The sequence below is a fragment of the Suncus etruscus genome, chromosome 2, assembly GCF_024139225.1.
Source record: "Suncus etruscus isolate mSunEtr1 chromosome 2, mSunEtr1.pri.cur, whole genome shotgun sequence".
In the NCBI taxonomy this organism is placed as follows: Eukaryota; Metazoa; Chordata; class Mammalia; order Eulipotyphla; family Soricidae; genus Suncus; species Suncus etruscus.
Window position 1 is genome coordinate 103685564 of NC_064849.1, and position 17918 is coordinate 103703481.

The following is a 17918-nucleotide window of genomic DNA, read 5'->3' on the forward strand; positions in this document are numbered from 1 at the left end:
TGGAAAAGTGAAAGGCTGTGCCAGTGTGGGGCGAGGCTGAAGGCAAGGGTGGAGGCGCAGTCCAGGACCTCCGCGGTCTGCTTGGGTCTCTGCGCTCTGATCTCCGTCGTCGTCCCCACCAACAGGTGAGTGGGGGGGATTGAGGACAAGGAAGGGAGCTCGCGGGGTGCAAGGGCGCCCTGGGAGAGAAGGGTGGGAGACAGACGAAGCGCGGGTCTCCAAGCCGTCTTCCCTAAGTAGCAGGTTTGCAATGGGAATGCCCTTGCTGTAGAATCTGCCCAAGATCAGAGCGAGTCTCTGGCGACGGGGCTTGCTCCGACGGGGCTTGGTGGGGGCTAGAGGAGAAGATGGCATTAGGATTCGATTAACCACAGTGGAAAGAAAGGTGCTGCCGGCAGATTTCGGGAGTCCAGGTTGGAAACCTTTGGTAGATAGAGTCGCTGCGCCCTCATCGATCTCCACCTGGGCTCCGTCGGCGTTTTGTTTCTGGGGCGCAGGAGCTGACCACTTGCGGGTGACACTCTCTTCGCTCACTCACCGCCACCCCGTCTCTCTCTCCTTCCCACCCCGCAGAGCTAACTCGATCCTACTCGATTCCGGGCGTTTCGAGATCCAGCCGAATCCCCCCAACCCCAACCATGTCCGCCCCGGGAGTGAATGCATCGGGCGCGCCGTTCCCGAGCCGGGTGAACAGCCCCGTGACCATCCCGGCCGTGATGTTCATCTTCGGGGTGGTGGGCAACCTGGTGGCCATCGTGGTGCTGTGCAAGTCGCGCAAGGAGCAGAAGGAGACGACCTTCTACACGCTGGTGTGCGGGCTGGCCGTCACCGACCTGCTGGGCACGCTGCTCGTGAGCCCGGTGACCATCGCCACGTACGTCAAGGGCCAGTGGCCCGGGGACCAGGCGCTGTGCGAGTACAGCACCTTCATCCTGCTCTTCTTCGGGCTGTCGGGGCTCAGCATCATCTGCGCCATGAGCATCGAGCGCTACCTGGCCATCAACCACGCCTACTTCTACAGCCACTACGTGGACAAGCGGCTGGCCGGCCTCACCCTCGTGGCCGTGTACGCGTCCAACGTGCTCTTCTGCGCGCTGCCCAACGTGGGCCTGGGCCACTCGCGGCTGCAGTACCCCGACACCTGGTGCTTCATCGACTGGACGTCCAACGTGACGGCGCACGCCGCCTTCTCCTACATGTACGCCGGCTTCAGCTCCTTCCTCATCCTCGCCACGGTGCTCTGCAACGTGCTGGTGTGCTGCGCGCTGCTCCGCATGCACCGCCAGTTCATGCGCCGCACCTCGCTGGGCACCGAGCAGCACCACGCGGCCGCCGCCGTGGCCGCCGCCGCCTCCTCCGCCTCCTCCTCCTCCTGCCTGGCCTCGTGCCGGGGACCCCCGATCGCCGCCCCCGCCGTCCCCTCCTCTTCCCCGGCCCTGTCGCGCCTCGGGGACTTTCGCCGCCGCCGGAGCTTCCGACGCATCGCGGGCGCCGAGATCCAGATGGTCATCCTGCTGATCGCCACCTCCCTGGTGGTGCTCATCTGCTCCATCCCGCTCGTGGTGAGTGCTGGCCGTCCTCCTGCTTCTCGCGGGCCCTGGGTTCCTCTTTTCCTTCCTGGGCGGTGAATTCGCCTCTCCAGCTGGGCCGAGCCTGGGACCCCTCCACCCATCACCCCCAAGGGCTTCTAGGATTCTCGTGGGTTTGATTTAGGAGTCGTGAAACTTGAGAGCTAGACAGTTCAAGGTCTAAGTATTATATATATATACACACACACACATAAGTATATTGTGTATGTATAAGACTTCATGGGACTTCTCTCCAACCCCCACTTAACACTAGGTATTGACATGCTTAGGAAGGCACTGACCACCTGCATTTCTCTGCTCAACTACACAGTGCCCTGCAAACAAACAAACAAACAAACATTTCCGTACATATTTTGGGTCACAAATCCTACCACAGGGGGCTTGGAAAGCAAGTTTTCAGAGAGGGGGGAACTGGAGGTTATACTAAGGGCAGGCTAGTTCTAACAAGATATTGCCACCCTCGATGAAAAACAGCTCAAGAGTTTCTCCTATTTCTGGCCAAACCAGCAGCAGCCTGTAGCTTGTGGGGAGCTCTAAGGCCCATTAGAGTCAAACCCTCAGGTGCTCATGTGCTGTCATTTGATGTGTCTCTGCTCCAACACTTCAAACGCTGGCCTTTGTCCTAAGGTGTGTTTGAGTTTTTGTACACTCGTTTTCAGGATACCTTTTTTAAGAATTGCACTTGGATTCACTTTTAAATCTAAGAAGCAGGCATGTTCAAACTACCTATTTCTCTGTGCCTATCCTTACAACCACACAAGAAACTGAGAAGCAGGTGAACATTTTGCTTTACCATCTGCAAAGCTCATGAAAGCAGCTAGTTCTGAGTTTTATCATTGCCCCCCAAACACAGCATTCCTGGAAATCCTAAGCTAACTCAAAAAAGAGCTGCCTTCCCTTTCTTGTTTTAGATTGGGAGCAAGTGGTGGAGTGTTTCTTTTTCTGATTAATACCGCCTAGAGATCTATAATATATCTTTAATAGGACCTCTTCAATTAAAGTGACTGTAAATGGAAAGGCCTTAAAGGAGGCTAAAAGCCAGCATACAGTAGCGTCTTGCTAGTTTATATAAGCAGAAGTTGTTATGATTGGTCCTAGAACCTTTAAACTCTTTCAAGATGCAGAATAGAGTTAAGGAGCACTTGAGTCACAAATATCAATGTTGTCATGGTTGTTACTCAGAAGACTCACTCAGAAGACAGTGAGATTCTGGAAAATACCTTCTGGGACCCCTTTCTCTGGCATCTGCCTTATGTTTTATGAAGCATAAATGAGAAAGTTCTTTGCAGAACTTTGAGGAACTGAGAAATTAGACCTAGAAACGTAGCAATCTGCCATCCTTGTGAAATGTGTTTTGGTTGGGGTTAAGTGTGAAGTTTTGATGACTTCCCAGGCAGAAATGAACTGATTTCTCTCAGCAGCTAAAGAGGCAGAAGAAGCCAAATTCGTCATGAGGCTGAAGTAGATCTGGCACATAGTACAGTGCCATTTATCATAAAAGCTTTGAAGTTATTTGAGAAGCTAGAGGCAAGCAATTATAGGAACTGTTTTTGTGGTTTGCAGACAGCCTAACTGTATTTTAACTAACAAAATACTGCCCATCCTTATCAAGGCAGTAACACATGCAATAGATATGAAGTAATCTCACACTGAGAATTGAAACTGGCTCTGTTAAGAACATATTCCAAAGTCAAGCACTTACATTCTTTTGTCAGTAATAAGGAGTCATAAATAGTAGAGGTTTCACTTTGGGGCCTTTAGTTTGGGTTTCTTAAATCTAGTGTCAGAATTCATTTAATTATAAATAACTCATAAGCAATGAGACCAACATAGTCTAGCAATTGCAAAGGAAATATAATTATAACTGTATGCACAAATTAAATCAAATATATTATTAGTGTATACATTTGTAAATATTTATAAGTGTATGTCTTCCTTGGCTTATTTTTGCAGTTTTCTCATTTCTTTCATTTACATTATGTGATTCAACTTTAAAATTACAGGAATTTAAAGCATTGGTCCTATCTTTAGTTCTAAGGAAACTAATAAAATCTTGACTGTGACTTTAATCAAGTCAAATTGGTTTCCAGTCCTAGTTGAAGAAAGTTGAAAAAAATCTTCTACCCAGCAACACCATTTAAAATACTTGGAAAATGAATAAATCAAGCAATGTCATTGAATGTTTCTGAATGATCATTTAAATATATATATCACTGTTTTCAAGCAAATATTATGTACTTAGAATTTAAAAAGCTTTACAGATTATATGAGGGAAAATAGTCACAGAAAAGATACCAACTTTTGTTCTTGTTTTTGCCTTTGGAAACCAAGGAAGAAACCTCAGGCAATGACCCTCAGAGGCCTATTGATACTAAATTTGGTTGGAAGAGACCATTTTACTTTGCTATCCAGAATGTATATAAGTAGAACAATCTTGTTACTGAAATTTGAGAAAGGTTGGGAAACTAGTTGTGTGTATTGTGTGTATATAAAGAGGGTGCTGAAGCCACAAAAGTCTGTGAAGTGAGTCACAATCTGTGAACTTGTAAGTTCAGCCTGTAAAAAATATCATATAACTTGATTAACTAAGAAGGTTGTTTTTGTCACTATCTGTTCTATTTGCAAACAGTCTCTCTAGTTTTTTAAGTATGGGAGCAGCTAAAGAAATCAAAAGCATCTATGCTTTAAATGCAGCAAAGGAATTAATTCTTTAGAGCTGACAAGTAAGACAAACTCCTAATGCCCAAAAGCCTGTTACATACTAAACCTCAGTAAATTTCTGCTGCCTAATTTTTGCAATGACTAAGGTGATAATATCAACTAAAATTAAATTTTGCTTCAGAACCAAACAGTTCTGAAGGATGGAGAAAGGATTTTCCCCATGCATTGAGAAAGCATTTTCCAGGGGCCGGGTAGGTGGCGCTGGAGGTAAGGTGTCTGCCTTGCAAGCGCTAGCCAAGGAAGGACCGCGGTTCGATCCCCCGGCGTCCCATATGGTCCCCCCAAGCCAGGGGCGATTTCTGAGCACATAGCCAGGAGTAACCCCTGAGCGTCAAACGGGTGTGGCCCAAAAACCAAAAAAAAAAAAAAAAGAGAAAGCATTTTCCCATGCATGGGCACTGAGGCATAGTTATTGCTAACTTGTTCCATTTATTCTCTTTCTAACTTGAGGAAGCAAGTCTTCATCTGCAATCAAGCAGAAATGTCCAGTTTTATCAATCTTCTGTGTTAGAGGAGGGAGGTATCTATTTCCTAGGTATTTAGGAAAATGACTACCAGTAAATATCTATTTGGTTGCTTGGTTATCTTCTGAAAGCCTTGGTCGGGACCTAGGGAAAGGCTCAGGGGTAGGTGAATGACATATATATGGAGACCCCTAGCTCTAGAGAAGGAAAAGAATAAAAGATGTCAGCAGCATTAGCTGAGCAGAGATTATTTAGGAAAGAAAAAAACTAAACTTGTGATTAGATAAAATTTGTTTATCAGAGGCAAATGGACATGGGGCCTTGAGACAGGTGTTGGGATTTTAAATGAACAAAAATCACTTCTGCAGGTGTAAGAACAAAGCCATAAGTTACAGCAGATCCTAAAGAATTTGATTAGTTTTATAAATGGATTTGACTATATTATAAAGAGCTATTGTTAAAAAGCAATTTTTCTAGTCATAACATGAAATCTCAGTTTCATGAAGACTGCAGAGTAACTTGTAAATGTAGGTTCCACATCCAGCATCTTATCTGAACCTTCAAAAAAATCTCTAGAAGAAAGTAGGGCCATCCAGGATTTTCTATTTCTCTGTATCTCCATTTTTGCTTCCTCTACTGTTGATGAATAATTTATTGTCATTCTTCAAGTTTGAGTGTGAACTAGTTCTTGTCAAATATTCTTTTCTAAAAGCTTTACTAACCACCCCCTACCCCAATTATGTAATTTTTTTCTCTCTTAGTTATTTCTTTTCTTTCATAGTTTATGCTCAGTGCAAATCAATTTACATATAAAGCACTATATATCAAAGCATAAACACAAATACAACATGCCATTCAAGATACAGCATTTGGGATCTTAAAAAGAGTGTTAATTCACGTGCATAGTAGTTTGTTTTGTGTTAGATGTGATGGCTCTTTTGAAGATTTCTACATGTAGAAAACAGGGACTTAATTATCTCCTTTTGGCTATCTTGGCTACTGGAACATCTCAGCACTGTTCTGCCCCATACATAATGTTCCCATACATAATAATGTCCCATATATAATAATAATATTATTGAACATCAACTCAAGAGACTTTTTATTTCACCAGAGCTGAAAGCTATAGTTTAATAGAATGCTTCAGAAATCATTGAAGTAAAAGCGCTATGGAAATGAAATATCTTATCTGAAAAAAGTGACAGAGAGCTAGAGAAAAAAAGAATCAGCTTCCTTTTACCAATGCCTTCTCAAGAACTCTTTCTCAAAAATTCATCAAGGTTTTTTGGCCCTTAAAATTCATATTGTTTGGAATTAAAATGAAGCAGTAAGAGTGTCTAGTATCAGCTTTGTCTGTTTTGAACTCTTCATGAACAGGCACAAGACATATGCTGTCATTCCCCTTGTGGGCTCAGTGCAGTCAAATCTGGTCACTGAATCTGGCCATTTATTGGATAACATTGCTACTTGAGATTCAGTTTAATCAAAACTTCAACTGTTTTTTTCTTACCAAAACTTCAACTGTTTTGTTTTTATTTTTATTTTGTTTTGGTTTGGTTTGGTTTTTGGGTCACACCCGGCAGTGCTCAGGGGTTATTCCTGGCTCCAGACTCAGAAATTGCTCCTGGAAGGCACAGGGGACCATATGGGGCGCCGGGATTCGAACTGATGACCTCCTGCATGAAAGGCAAACGCCTTACCTCCATGCTATCTCTCCAGCCCCTGTTTTTTTTGTTTGTTTGTTTGTTTGTTTTTATGGGCCACTCCTGGAGGTGCTTGGGAGCTACTCTTGAGCAGTGCTCAGGGGACCATGAGGTTCCAGGGATGTTATCTGAGGCTGCCATATATAAAATATAACTCCAGCCCTTTGAGCCATGTCCTCAGTCCCCAACATCTTTATCAATTAGACATTCCCAGCCAACATTCTTTATAATCAGAAAAGATACGCTGTTGACACTTTGCATGAACTCTACCTCTAATCAATGGTACACAAATGTTGATCTACTCTACAGTGTATTCCATACATAGGATATCAAAAAATAAATACGTTCCATATGTATGTAATATGTGAATGAATATAATAAGCCTTTTTCCTCAGGGAATGCTATAAACAATGTTCTATCATCCCCTTCTATGGCTGCCTATAAGCATTGTGGCTCTGGGTAAAGTAAGACTCAGAGAAAATTCTTTCCTTACTCATTATTAATTTTTAGATGATATTCTGGCTGTCTAACGTGCTAACTCATAGTACGTCCATTTAGTTTCAAGTTTCACTCCTCTTTTTCAATCCATTTTAGTGGTTAGGAACGTTTTCTCCTTTCAGTAATAACCATGTTTCCTTTGAGGTAGTAGCTGGAAAGCCAAGAAGAGGCAAAACATTTTAGTGGCATATATATATATATATATATATATATATATATATATATATATATATATATATATATATATATATATATATGTTAAATGCCCGGTTCAGACTCTGGCTGAAAAAGGAACTTAGAGGTGACTATGCAGAATGCAGCAATGAACTGAACTCCTGTCTCGTGGAGCAACACTGCCCCCTAGAGGCACAAGCTCCAAGTACACACAAACCCTGCGCAGGTTTTTGTTTTTGTTTTTGTTTTCAGAGCCACTAAGGATCTGATACAAGTAGATTCAAATTCATCATTGCCTTTCCCTTGCAGAACATAGTATTTAATGTGAGTAAATTGTTGCCAGTAACTACTTTGTGAAGGAGCAATTCTTTAACAGAATTATTACAGATTGGATACAAAGAGCAACTGGATGTTAGTAATCTGAAGACTTGAGTTGGGAGGTGGAGGCCAGAATAGAGGCCTTGCAGATTTCCCTCAGAGCCCCCAAATCTCTGTGGTAGACAGAGCAGACACACAGAGCAGTAAACTTGAAGGAATTTCTCTGTGACCAAACAGCTGAGAACCTCAATAAAGACAGTTGGGAAGAACTAAGGTGCTTTATTTTGTTAGTTTTTATGAGTTATGGCATCTCAGCTTGCAGTTTTGCACAAGAAATCAGTCATTGGAAAAGGTTTATTTCAGCTAGGGGTTTGCAAGCAGCTTCTTGGATCTTACTAAGACAGTTAAGCTTCTCCTTCTGCTACTTTCCCTACCACTTTTATTAGTCAGAATTTAACACAAATCACCTAGGAGCCAGGGTTGACATAATAAAGAGAACTTGTGCTAATTAACTCAAAAAAAAAAAAAAGATAAAAGAAAAAAGTAAAGTGATTTTACAGGTGTATGACAACAATAAAGATCAAAACTCAGTCACATTTGGTCCAAATAGTATTCTTATACAAGTTTTTTTTTTTTAAGTATTTGGGCATAATTATGCTACTGCTAACTCTAGGTCAGTTATTTAACTCTTTCAAGGATAAAGGAGTTAGTTTCATCATAAAATAAAATGGCCCAAGAAAGGTTAAGAAAGATTTTGAGGGGCTGGGCGGTGGCGCTAAAGGTAAGGTGCCTGCCTTGCCTGCGCTAACCTTGGACGGACTGCGGTTCGATCCCCCGGTGTCCCATATGGTCCCCCAAGCCAGGAGCAACTTCTGAGCACATAGCCAGGAGTAACCCCTGAGCGTTACTGGGTGTGGCCCAAAAACCAAAAAAAAAAAAAAAAAAAGATTTTGAAAGAAGAATGGCTAGCTGGATGTTTGAACCAAAGAACAAACTCATTAAAAAAAAAAAACAAAACTCAAACTACTGTCTGATCATTCTTGATGATGTGAAATTCAGATATTGGCTTAAAAGTTTCTTAGTTACGTTCTTTATAAACTTATAAAATAGGGAAATTTATCTGGGCTTTTCTATGACGGTTTTGTTAATTACTACTTCTAGACTGTATGGTAACATACAAAATAAGTAATGTAAAGGTATCCAGTGGCAACTAAAATAAGGGAAATTAATATCTATTGTAAAAGATACTTCATTAAAATTATTCAGAGACGGGGCTGGTGAGGTGGCGCTAGAGGTAAGGTATCTGCCTTGCAAGCGCTAGCCAAGGAAGGACCGTGGTTCGATCCCCCGGCGTCCCATATGGTCCCCCCAAGCCAGGGGCAATTTCTGAGCGCCTAGCCAGGAGTAACCCCTGAGCATCAAATGGGTGTGGCCCAAACAAAAAAAAATTATTTAGAGACTTAAAAGGATTTATAGGAAAAACTTTGTAAAATTCTTCTCAAGGGAACTTTATGCAAATATGATCAGTATACATACTGTATTTCATGTCCCATCTTTGATTATGGAAAGATATTCATAAACAAATAACAAAAAGTATTTTTAAAGGTATACTAGTGGGAACCATAAGGGTAGAGAACTCTCTGAGGGTTTTTCTTTTCTTTTTCCTTTTTACTTTATTGATTGATTTGGCGGCCACACCCAGCGGCGCTTAGGGATTATCCTGGCTCTGTGTTCAGAAATCGCCCCTGGCAAGCTGGGGGACCATATGGGAAGCAGGGAATCGAACCAGTCCTTCCCAGGTCGGCTGCATGCAAGGCAAATGCCCTACCGCTGTGCTATCTCTCTGGGCCCTACATATATGTATACACATAATACATGCATATATACATATATACACATATATACATATATACACACATACATATATACACATATATACATACACACACACACACACACACACACACACACACACACACACACACACACACACACACACACACATAGCTCTTTTTTTCACTCCTCTAGCCAGAAAAGAGACCCATTGTGGCCAGGCTAAATATTTTCCCAATGCATGAACGATCCATTCTGAAAGTAACCTTTCATTTATGCAGGTGCGCGTGTTCATCAACCAGCTCTACCGGCCACCTTCGGAGAAAGACATCAGCAAAAACCCCGATTTGCAAGCTATCCGCATTGCTTCCGTGAATCCCATCCTGGACCCCTGGATTTACATCCTGCTGCGGAAGACTGTGCTCAGTAAAGCCATAGAGAAGATTAAATGTCTCTTCTGCCGCATCGGTGGGTCTCACCGGGAACGCCCGGGCCAGCACTGCTCGGAGAGCAGGAGGACATCGTCGGCCATGTCCAGCCACTCTCGCTCCGTCCTCTCCCGGGAGCTGCGCGAGGTGAGCAGCACCTCGCAGACCCTCCTCTACCTGCCCGACCTCAGCGACAATGGCCTTGGCGGCAGGAACCTGCTTCCAGGGATGGCCGGCGAGGGCCTGAGCCACGCGGAGAGCACCTCGCTGAGGACTTTGCGGATCTCAGAAACCTCAGACTCATCCCAGGGGCAGGACTCGGAGGTGTTACTGGTGGGCGAGGCCGGAGAGGGGAGCGGGGCCGGGCCTGCCCCCAAGGGGAGCTCCCTGCAAGTCACCTTTCCTAGCGAACCTCTGAACGTCTCGGAAAAATGTATCTAGTGGCCAAGGAAAGAAGAAAGGCCGCGTGGTCTTCTTAGATGGCTTCCAAAGCCCAGTGCATAGATTTGTCTTGGGGTGTTCAGTTGTGCTCTGCAGGGGCTGTTTTACCCTGTGACTTCATGATCTTGAGCCGCTGGGATTGGGAGCACTTTTCAGGGAGCCCAGTTGATTCATGTAGGGCTGTTGGTGGACACCGCACTTTCAGGGACAAGGACTTCCCGACTTGTCCTTGGGGACACAGGTCACAATTCTTAATGGCTGAAGATTGGTTTTTCTCTCTGATGAGAGTGAAGGGAAGTTAAGCCATTTTTGCGACATCCAGCACACAGCAAGTCAAGAATGGAAGGGCTCTATTCCAATAAACCAGGAGGGTTAGCTAGCGGCTGATTTGAGGGTCACTCAAGCATGAAATGTGAATTTTTATTGTTGTAAATATGATTTGAGGTATTTAAAGTGTTTCTTCTCTGTGAGAAGGTTTGTTGCTAATACAAGGTATAAATAAAATGGTGGTATCCCCCTCTTCCTTCCTGCTAACCAGCTGAAGTTTCAGATGTCAGAATTTATTTTATAAACCTTCAGGTTGAGGTGTTGGAAAGTCACAAACTATTCTATCAAATAATTATCAAAGCCTTTTAAGTTAGGGTTTAATACTATTAAAGAATAAAGGGAAATACTACTTAAGACATTGGTGACAGTCCAAAATAACACATACTAAGCTATAATACATAGTGGGGAAAAATCAGTGATGCTACACTTATTCATTCAGAAAACTGATTTCAGGATAACCTAGCATACTAGTATATATTTTTTACTTTTGCCTCCACTAACTGGAACTTTAAAAAAATGTAACAGGATTAAAGAGTCTCTACTAAATGGTCCATGATTGAAGTATATAGTATAAAAATAGTCTCAGTCTCTGACTTTGTTCCTGAATATGTGGTTTGACTTTTCTAAGAAATGATGTTGAATTCCCTTTACAATGAGGAGGAAAGCAGCTGGGACCCTAAAGAACATTAGAACGTGTTTGTGTGGTACAGGTTGACTGGTAGATTAGAATTTCATAGAAGTAGGAAGTGTTGACCAGATGAAGAAGTATAGCACTTGCCCATGTAAGAGCCACCTTCTGCCAGTTTTGTAAGAACCTAGTAATGCTGGACTTACTTGAAGGACTACTCTCAAATGTTAAGCATGTTTTGTGGCTTAAAGTGTTTTTGTGATTGCTTGGTTGTGATTAAATTCTGAGCCTGTTAGTGATACAGTTTTAAGTAGTTGTACCAACTGAAAATCTTTTGAAGATTATAGTAAATAAATGCACTCAAGTTGAGTTCCATATTCTCAGTTTTGGAAAATGTGTATGATTTGTCTCACTTTCAGTATTTTTGCAATCTTAATTTTTTATTTTGAAATAATGACAAATTTGAGTCATTCCTGTGAAACCTTGGTTGTACCTAAAGGAGAATAGTATCTTGAAGTCAAGTTTTTGAGCTGGAGAGATAGTACAGTGGGTAGGGCCTCACATGCCACCAATAATGAAGTTTGGATCCCAGTTACTATATATATATATAGTCTTATAAAACACAGACTAAGAGTGATCCCTGAACTCCTGAAGCCCTGAGCACTGCTGTGGGTGGCCCCAGACAAAAATAGACATCATAGTTCTGGGTATAAGTGGCATAGGGGTATGACTCAAGCGATAGAGCACATATGAGATCTTAGATTTGATCTTGGAGACCACTTGGCTCCCACTCCACTCTGAATAGTTCTGGGCAAACCACTCCTGTAAAATTACTATTAATCTTTGAAAAAAATTTTAATTTTGATCACCACTGCATAGATAGGGAAGAAGACAGTAGTAGATATCATCTAATATTTTTCCATAATGTTAGCAAAAACTTTGGTCCTTTTGTAAATTCCTTTAGGTAAGTGCTTCTGAAATTTGAGCATGCATCAGTCATCTGGAGAGTTTATGAAGAGTTTCTGGGTGGCTTAATTTCTAAAAGTTCCCAGTTGACACAGAGGAAGCACAGAGTAGCCATAATCCCTAGGGATAAGGTCATAATTTACAATTTTTAAAGACACTTTTAGAAAAAGTCAGAAAAACAGAACTTGGGTCTGGAGAGATGGCACAGCAGTGGGGCATTTGCCTTGCATGCGGCCGGCCTGGAAGGGACTCCCAGCATCCCATACGGTCCCCCAGCCTGCCAGACGTGATTTCTGAGTGCAGAGCCAGGAGTGAGTGCCGATGGGTGTGGCCCAGAAACCAATCAATCAACAAAGTTTATTAAAAAAAAAATGAGAAAAAGAACTTTTTGGGGGAGATCACACCCGGCACTCAGGTTACTCCTGGTTCTGGACTCAGAAATTGCCTCTGGCAGGCTTGGGGGACCATATGGGATTCGGGGATTTAAACCACCATCCACCCTGAATCAACTGCATGCAAACGCCCTACCACTGTGCAATCTCTCTGGTCCAAGAACCTGTTTTTAAACTACCTGATGACACAGTGATTCCCCACTTAAGTTAAGTAGAAAACAGTTTAGGGTATAAATTTCCTGCAAATAGAATTAAAAATATAAAAATTAATAAAAGACTCACAAGTCAGCATCAATAATAGTCTAATGCTGGAAAACTAAAAAATTACAGTAAGACAAGTATGTTAAATGCATACAGATGGGGCCTGAGCAATAGCATAGCAGGTAGGATGTCTGCCTTGCATGTAGATAACATGAGTTTGATTTTCAGCATCCCATATAGTCTTCAAGCCTGCCACAAATGATTCCTGTGCACAGAACCAGTTGTTATCCTGGGTACCTCTGTGTGGTCCAAAAATAAACAACAAAACATAAAGCTTTTAATTATCATCTTCTTTGCATAGTATCCAATTTCAAACCCAGAGTCGCACACATGAAAGTTTAGTGTTCTGACACTGAGCTATATTTCCCTAGAAATTTCTAACTAGTACAATAATACAAGAGATGGAAACAAAAGATATAAAATTCTATAAGGGAATTAAGGGATGTTCTTATTTACAAAGATATTAGATATAAAACATCTAAAGAATATGAAAAAAAGCAAATGCAACTAATGAATTATCAAGGTGATAGGCATACAAGGTCAGTACATAAACCAAATGTATTTTTTTTTAAACGGAATGCTTCACGAATTTGCGTGTCATCCTTGCGCAGGGGCCATGCTAATCTTCTCTGTATCGTTCCAATTTTAGTATATGTGCTGCGGAAGCGAGCACAACCAAATGTATTTTATATGATAAAACAATTGGAAGAAACAATGTATCAAATTTGTAATGGAAAATGTCAAATTAGAAAATGAAATTTATAAAATATTCCTCACAATAGCATCAGAGAAACAAAAAACAAGAATAAAAAACACATACAAGCAAAAAAAACCTATGAAAAGATGCTCAGCATCATTAGGGAAATATGAGTTAAAATCACAATATGACACCCGAGAGATAGTGCAGACGGTAGGGTACTTGTCTTGCAAGCAGCTAACCCAGATTTGATCCACAGCACCCCATATAGACCCTTGAGCCCACCAGGAGTAATAATCCCTGAAAGCAGAGTCAAGAGAAATCCCTGAAGACAGCCAGGTGTAGCCCCCCAAAAAAAAAAATCCACAAATAAATAAGCTGACAATGTACTAACTGCTTATATGTGCTAATACACAAATAACAGTAACAATACATTGACAAGTACCCTAGCAAATAAAAAATTTAAATAAGTGTATTTTAAATACATTAAAATAAATTTTAATGACTTTTTAAAATACACTGCTAGTAATTGACTGGCAAAGTTTCAGCTCTTCCTCTAAATTACACATAAACATCCTTACCATAGTACTCAGGCAATTTCATAATACCAGACAGACAGTACAGTAGATTAGGTGCTTGCCTTGCATGTGGCTGATGCAGGTTCAATTCAGTTTACCCAAAAGAAATAAAAATATATCCACACATAAACTGATGACATATATGCATAGCAGCTTTTATTTATATCAAAACTTAGATGTTTATCAACAATCTAAATATCCATCAACAGGTAGTTATAAATGGTGATATGACCATACAATAGATTGATATTCAGCTATTAGAAGAGATATATTATTAAACAACAACATAAATTAGATTCTAAATGTATCATTCCCAACAAAATAAATCATATGGGGCTGGAGCAATGGTACAGTGGGAGGGGTATTTGTCTTGCACTCTACTGGCCTGGGTTCAATTCCTGGCACCCCATATAGTACCCTGAGACTGTCAGGAATGATACCTGCATGTAGAGCCAAGAGTAAGTCCTGAAAATCACTGGTGAAAATTATCATATGTATGATCTATTTATTTGAAATTTCAGAGAAGCCAAATCTAATTTGTAGGCACACACACACACACACACACACACACACACACACACACACAGATCAATAGATGAAGAGAGTCCTGTTGTTGAGGGTCAAAATAATCTGACTCCAAGTGAATAATTCAGCACATTTTGAATGATAAAAATATGATAGCTAACCACATGAGTATTTACATTTGTCGAACTTATCATATGTGTATCTCACATATAAATTATACTAAGCTGACATAGTAGGCAGAGAATGTTTGTTTCACTTTTTTAAACTAAATCTGAAATAAATAACAGGGTCTATCACAATTCCAAATCACTATACCTTTTTGGGAGAACATCCCAAGCAACACTCTTGGGGTTTGGGGGCCAGTCCCAACATACGTAACTTGGCTGTGTGGGCTTGAACGATCAGTACTGTTCCAGCATCAAGATTCTGAGAACCATCAGGGTCAGACCTGATGGTATTCAGGGAACCATGTGGTGCCAGGGACTGAACTGAGGACCTCCACATGTAAGGCATATTCTCCAGACCTTTGAGCTTTCTCTCAGCCCCACCCTAAGTCATTAGATCCATTTTTGTTTGCTTGGTTGTTTTGGAGTATGGAGGTCACACCCAGCAGCACTCAGCTGTTATTCCTGGAAGTCTCGGGGCACTGTATGGGATGTGGGGGGTACAAACTGGGGTGGCCACGTGCAAGGCGAACACCCTACCCACTGTGGTATCTGTCCAGCCTCTCATTAGACCAGGGGTCTCAAACTCAATTTACCTGGGGGCCGCAGGAGGCCAAGTCGGGGTGAGGCAGGGCCGCATAAGGGATTTCGCTTACCAAATATTCGCAATAAAAAATCGCATTAGTAAGAAAAAAAAGCACATTAAACATTCGCATATCCCGAACAGAACTGTTCGGGATATGCGAATGTTTAATGCGATTTTTTTCTTACTAATGCGAATTTTATTGCAATTATTCAGTAAGCGAATAATCGTGAATACTGCGATATTTGAATGCCAGCTGCGGGCCACAAAATGTTGTACTGAGGGCCACAATAGGCCCTCGGGCCGCAAGTTTGAGACCCCTGCATTAGACCTTTTAAGTATCCTGAATAAATATTTACATGTTGACTTATCATTAACTTTTGTTTTGTTTTGGGGCCACACCTGGTGCTGCTCAGGAATCACTCCTGGTATGTCAGGATGGAACCCAAATCAGCCACACTGTATTATCTCTCCAACCTTTTTTTCTTTATTTTTTGCAGTCAAGGTTGTAACTCAGGCCCTGTAACAAGGAGTTACATACCTGAATACACCCATTTTCAGTAGAATTTCCATTAACAAATGAGAGGCCTGGAAGCCACTGAGATAGTAGCGCAAGTAAGACATTTGCCTTGCATGCGGCTGATGTGGGTTTGATCGCTGGTACCCCATGTTGTCCCACAAGCCTGTTAAGAGTGATCCCTGAGTACAGAGTCAGGAAATAACCCTGAGCTTCACTGAGTGTAGCCCCAAAACACAAAAGCCAAAAAATGCAAACAAAAAAAAAAAAAAAATAAGAGACCACGAAGATTACTGAAGGATAAGTCAAAGAACTGGGGTGGAAGTTTTGCAACATGGAGACACTAAGTTGACCTTTAGTACTGCCTGGGAATGACTCCAAAACTAAGCCATAATTTAATTAGGAAAACCCCAATTATTTGTTTGCTTTAAAATGTATTATGGGGCCAGAGAGATAGCACAGCGGTAGGGCATTTGCCTTGCAAGTGGCTGACCCAGGACCAATGGTGGTTCAAATGCTGGCATCCCAAATGGTTCCCCATGCCTACCAGGAGCAATTTCTGAGCAGATGGCCAGTAGTAACCAGAGCGCAGCCGGGTGTGGCCCAAAAACCAAAAACAAACGAACAAAATGTATTCTGCATTCACCTTTAAAGTAGTCATAAAATAATAACACTTTTCTCCTCTTTGGTACTACTTGAAAGACCATTTTATTCATGAACCTTGGGCTAGAGGCTGTCATTTAAGACTGAGTGAGCAATGGCCACCTAAGAGCAAAGCCTGAAAGACCTGCTTACCATCATGGCAATGGAATGATGGCAAGGTGGCACCAAACAGAGACAAAGCTGAATGCTTACCTATCACGCAGAGTCCACATCCGGCAAGGCAACATAACTATAGGCTTCTCAGACAGGATAAACTGAAAATTGTGGAGAATGTGACTTGATGGCACATGCTTTATTCTAAACTCCCTTTTGTTAAATGCTCCAGGAAAGAAGAAAAAGATCAGGATTTCTGGGTTAACTGCTGTCCAAAGAAGCACTATGAATGAAAAGTTACCCCACCTCTGCTGCTCCCAACAAAATGCATATCTGTCTTCAGCCACTTTCTACCTGGGTACACACAACAGGTTAAATTCCTACAGAACACTCACTAAGGCACACTTCACAGTTGACAAAAGGCCCACCCACTCCCCCTTCTCTTCCACTCAAGAGGGCACAATTGTGACTAAAGTGGCCTTTCAATTTATGTAGACAATAAGTCATTTACAAACTTCCTAAGTTGTTAATTTAGGGTTTGGAGAATAAAACTAGCAAAGCTTAGGGGTTACACCAGCTCAGCTTTGTGCTCTGAGTGGCTTACAGTGCTGCTCAGGGCTCAGGTTTGCTGGGTATGCATTTCAGCTCATTGAGTTATGGAGTCCAAATATCTGGGTTTTATCATGTGTAAAAAAAAAAAAAAAAAAACAGCAAAGCACCATGTTTTATCTGGATATGTCTAAAATCAGTAGCTTTCTTTGGTGTCTGAGCTATAACCACTGTTGTCAAAGGGACCAGGAGTTCCCACGGGTAGTATTAGCTCCAAAACTTTGAACCATATTTCTACCACCTGATCTTTTTTTTTTTTTTGTGGGGGGAAGCACTGATGGGGATGCAAATGCTGGCTTTTAAGTAACAAAATAATGCACTAAAAAGAAACAACCTTTCTCACTCCTAAAATGCCATTAATTATAAAATATACCATAGAGTTTAATAAGAAGGAAAAAATATTCAGTACATCCAGTGATTTGAAGAAAACTGCAGATCTATGACTCTATTAAATTAGAAACATGAATTTCATGAAGTCAAAGCTCAAAAAGGCTGGTCCAGAGTAGATTTTTAAAGGCTTTCTTACTTGCAAACCCTGAAATTAGAGAAGTGATGAATAGCTTTTACTGCTGAAAAATGAGTCTCACTATAGTGAAACAAACTTTCAACTTCATTCATTATATAAAGCATACTTTTAGTTTTAAATCTGAATAGGCTATATTGGTCAGATAACACAAACTCCAGATGAAACAAGGCTTTATCTGTTTACATTATAATTTTGTCAAAAAACAACAACTTAAAGACTT

The 17918-nt window shown here is 41.6% G+C and overlaps 1 protein-coding gene and 1 non-coding gene across 2 annotated transcripts; one reads left to right on the plus strand and one right to left on the minus strand.

The window, feature by feature from the left end:
* Window positions 1–638: 638 nt before the first annotated feature.
* Window positions 639–10226, plus strand: PTGER4 (prostaglandin E receptor 4). Its single transcript, XM_049767690.1, has 2 exons — window positions 639–1562; window positions 9582–10226. Exons 1-2 carry the CDS (start codon window positions 639–641, stop codon window positions 10167–10169), a joined length of 1512 nt encoding a protein of 503 aa, XP_049623647.1. The 3' UTR covers window positions 10170–10226.
* Window positions 10227–13309: 3083 nt separating this feature from the next.
* LOC126003147 (U6 spliceosomal RNA) lies at window positions 13310–13416 on the minus strand. The gene has a single exon (XR_007493684.1). It is a non-coding gene; the product is annotated as a U6 spliceosomal RNA (small nuclear RNA).
* Window positions 13417–17918: the final 4502 nt, after the last annotated feature.

Bases quoted from the DNA above. Each gene is read 5' to 3' on its own strand.
- PTGER4 (XM_049767690.1), top strand. From the start codon at position 639: ATGTCCGCCCCGGGAGTGAATGCATCGGGCGCGCCGTTCCCGAGCCGG. The intron at 1,563-9,581 runs GTGAGTGCTGGC...TCATTTATGCAG, and splicing joins TCTGCTCCATCCCGCTCGTG to GTGCGCGTGTTCATCAACCA.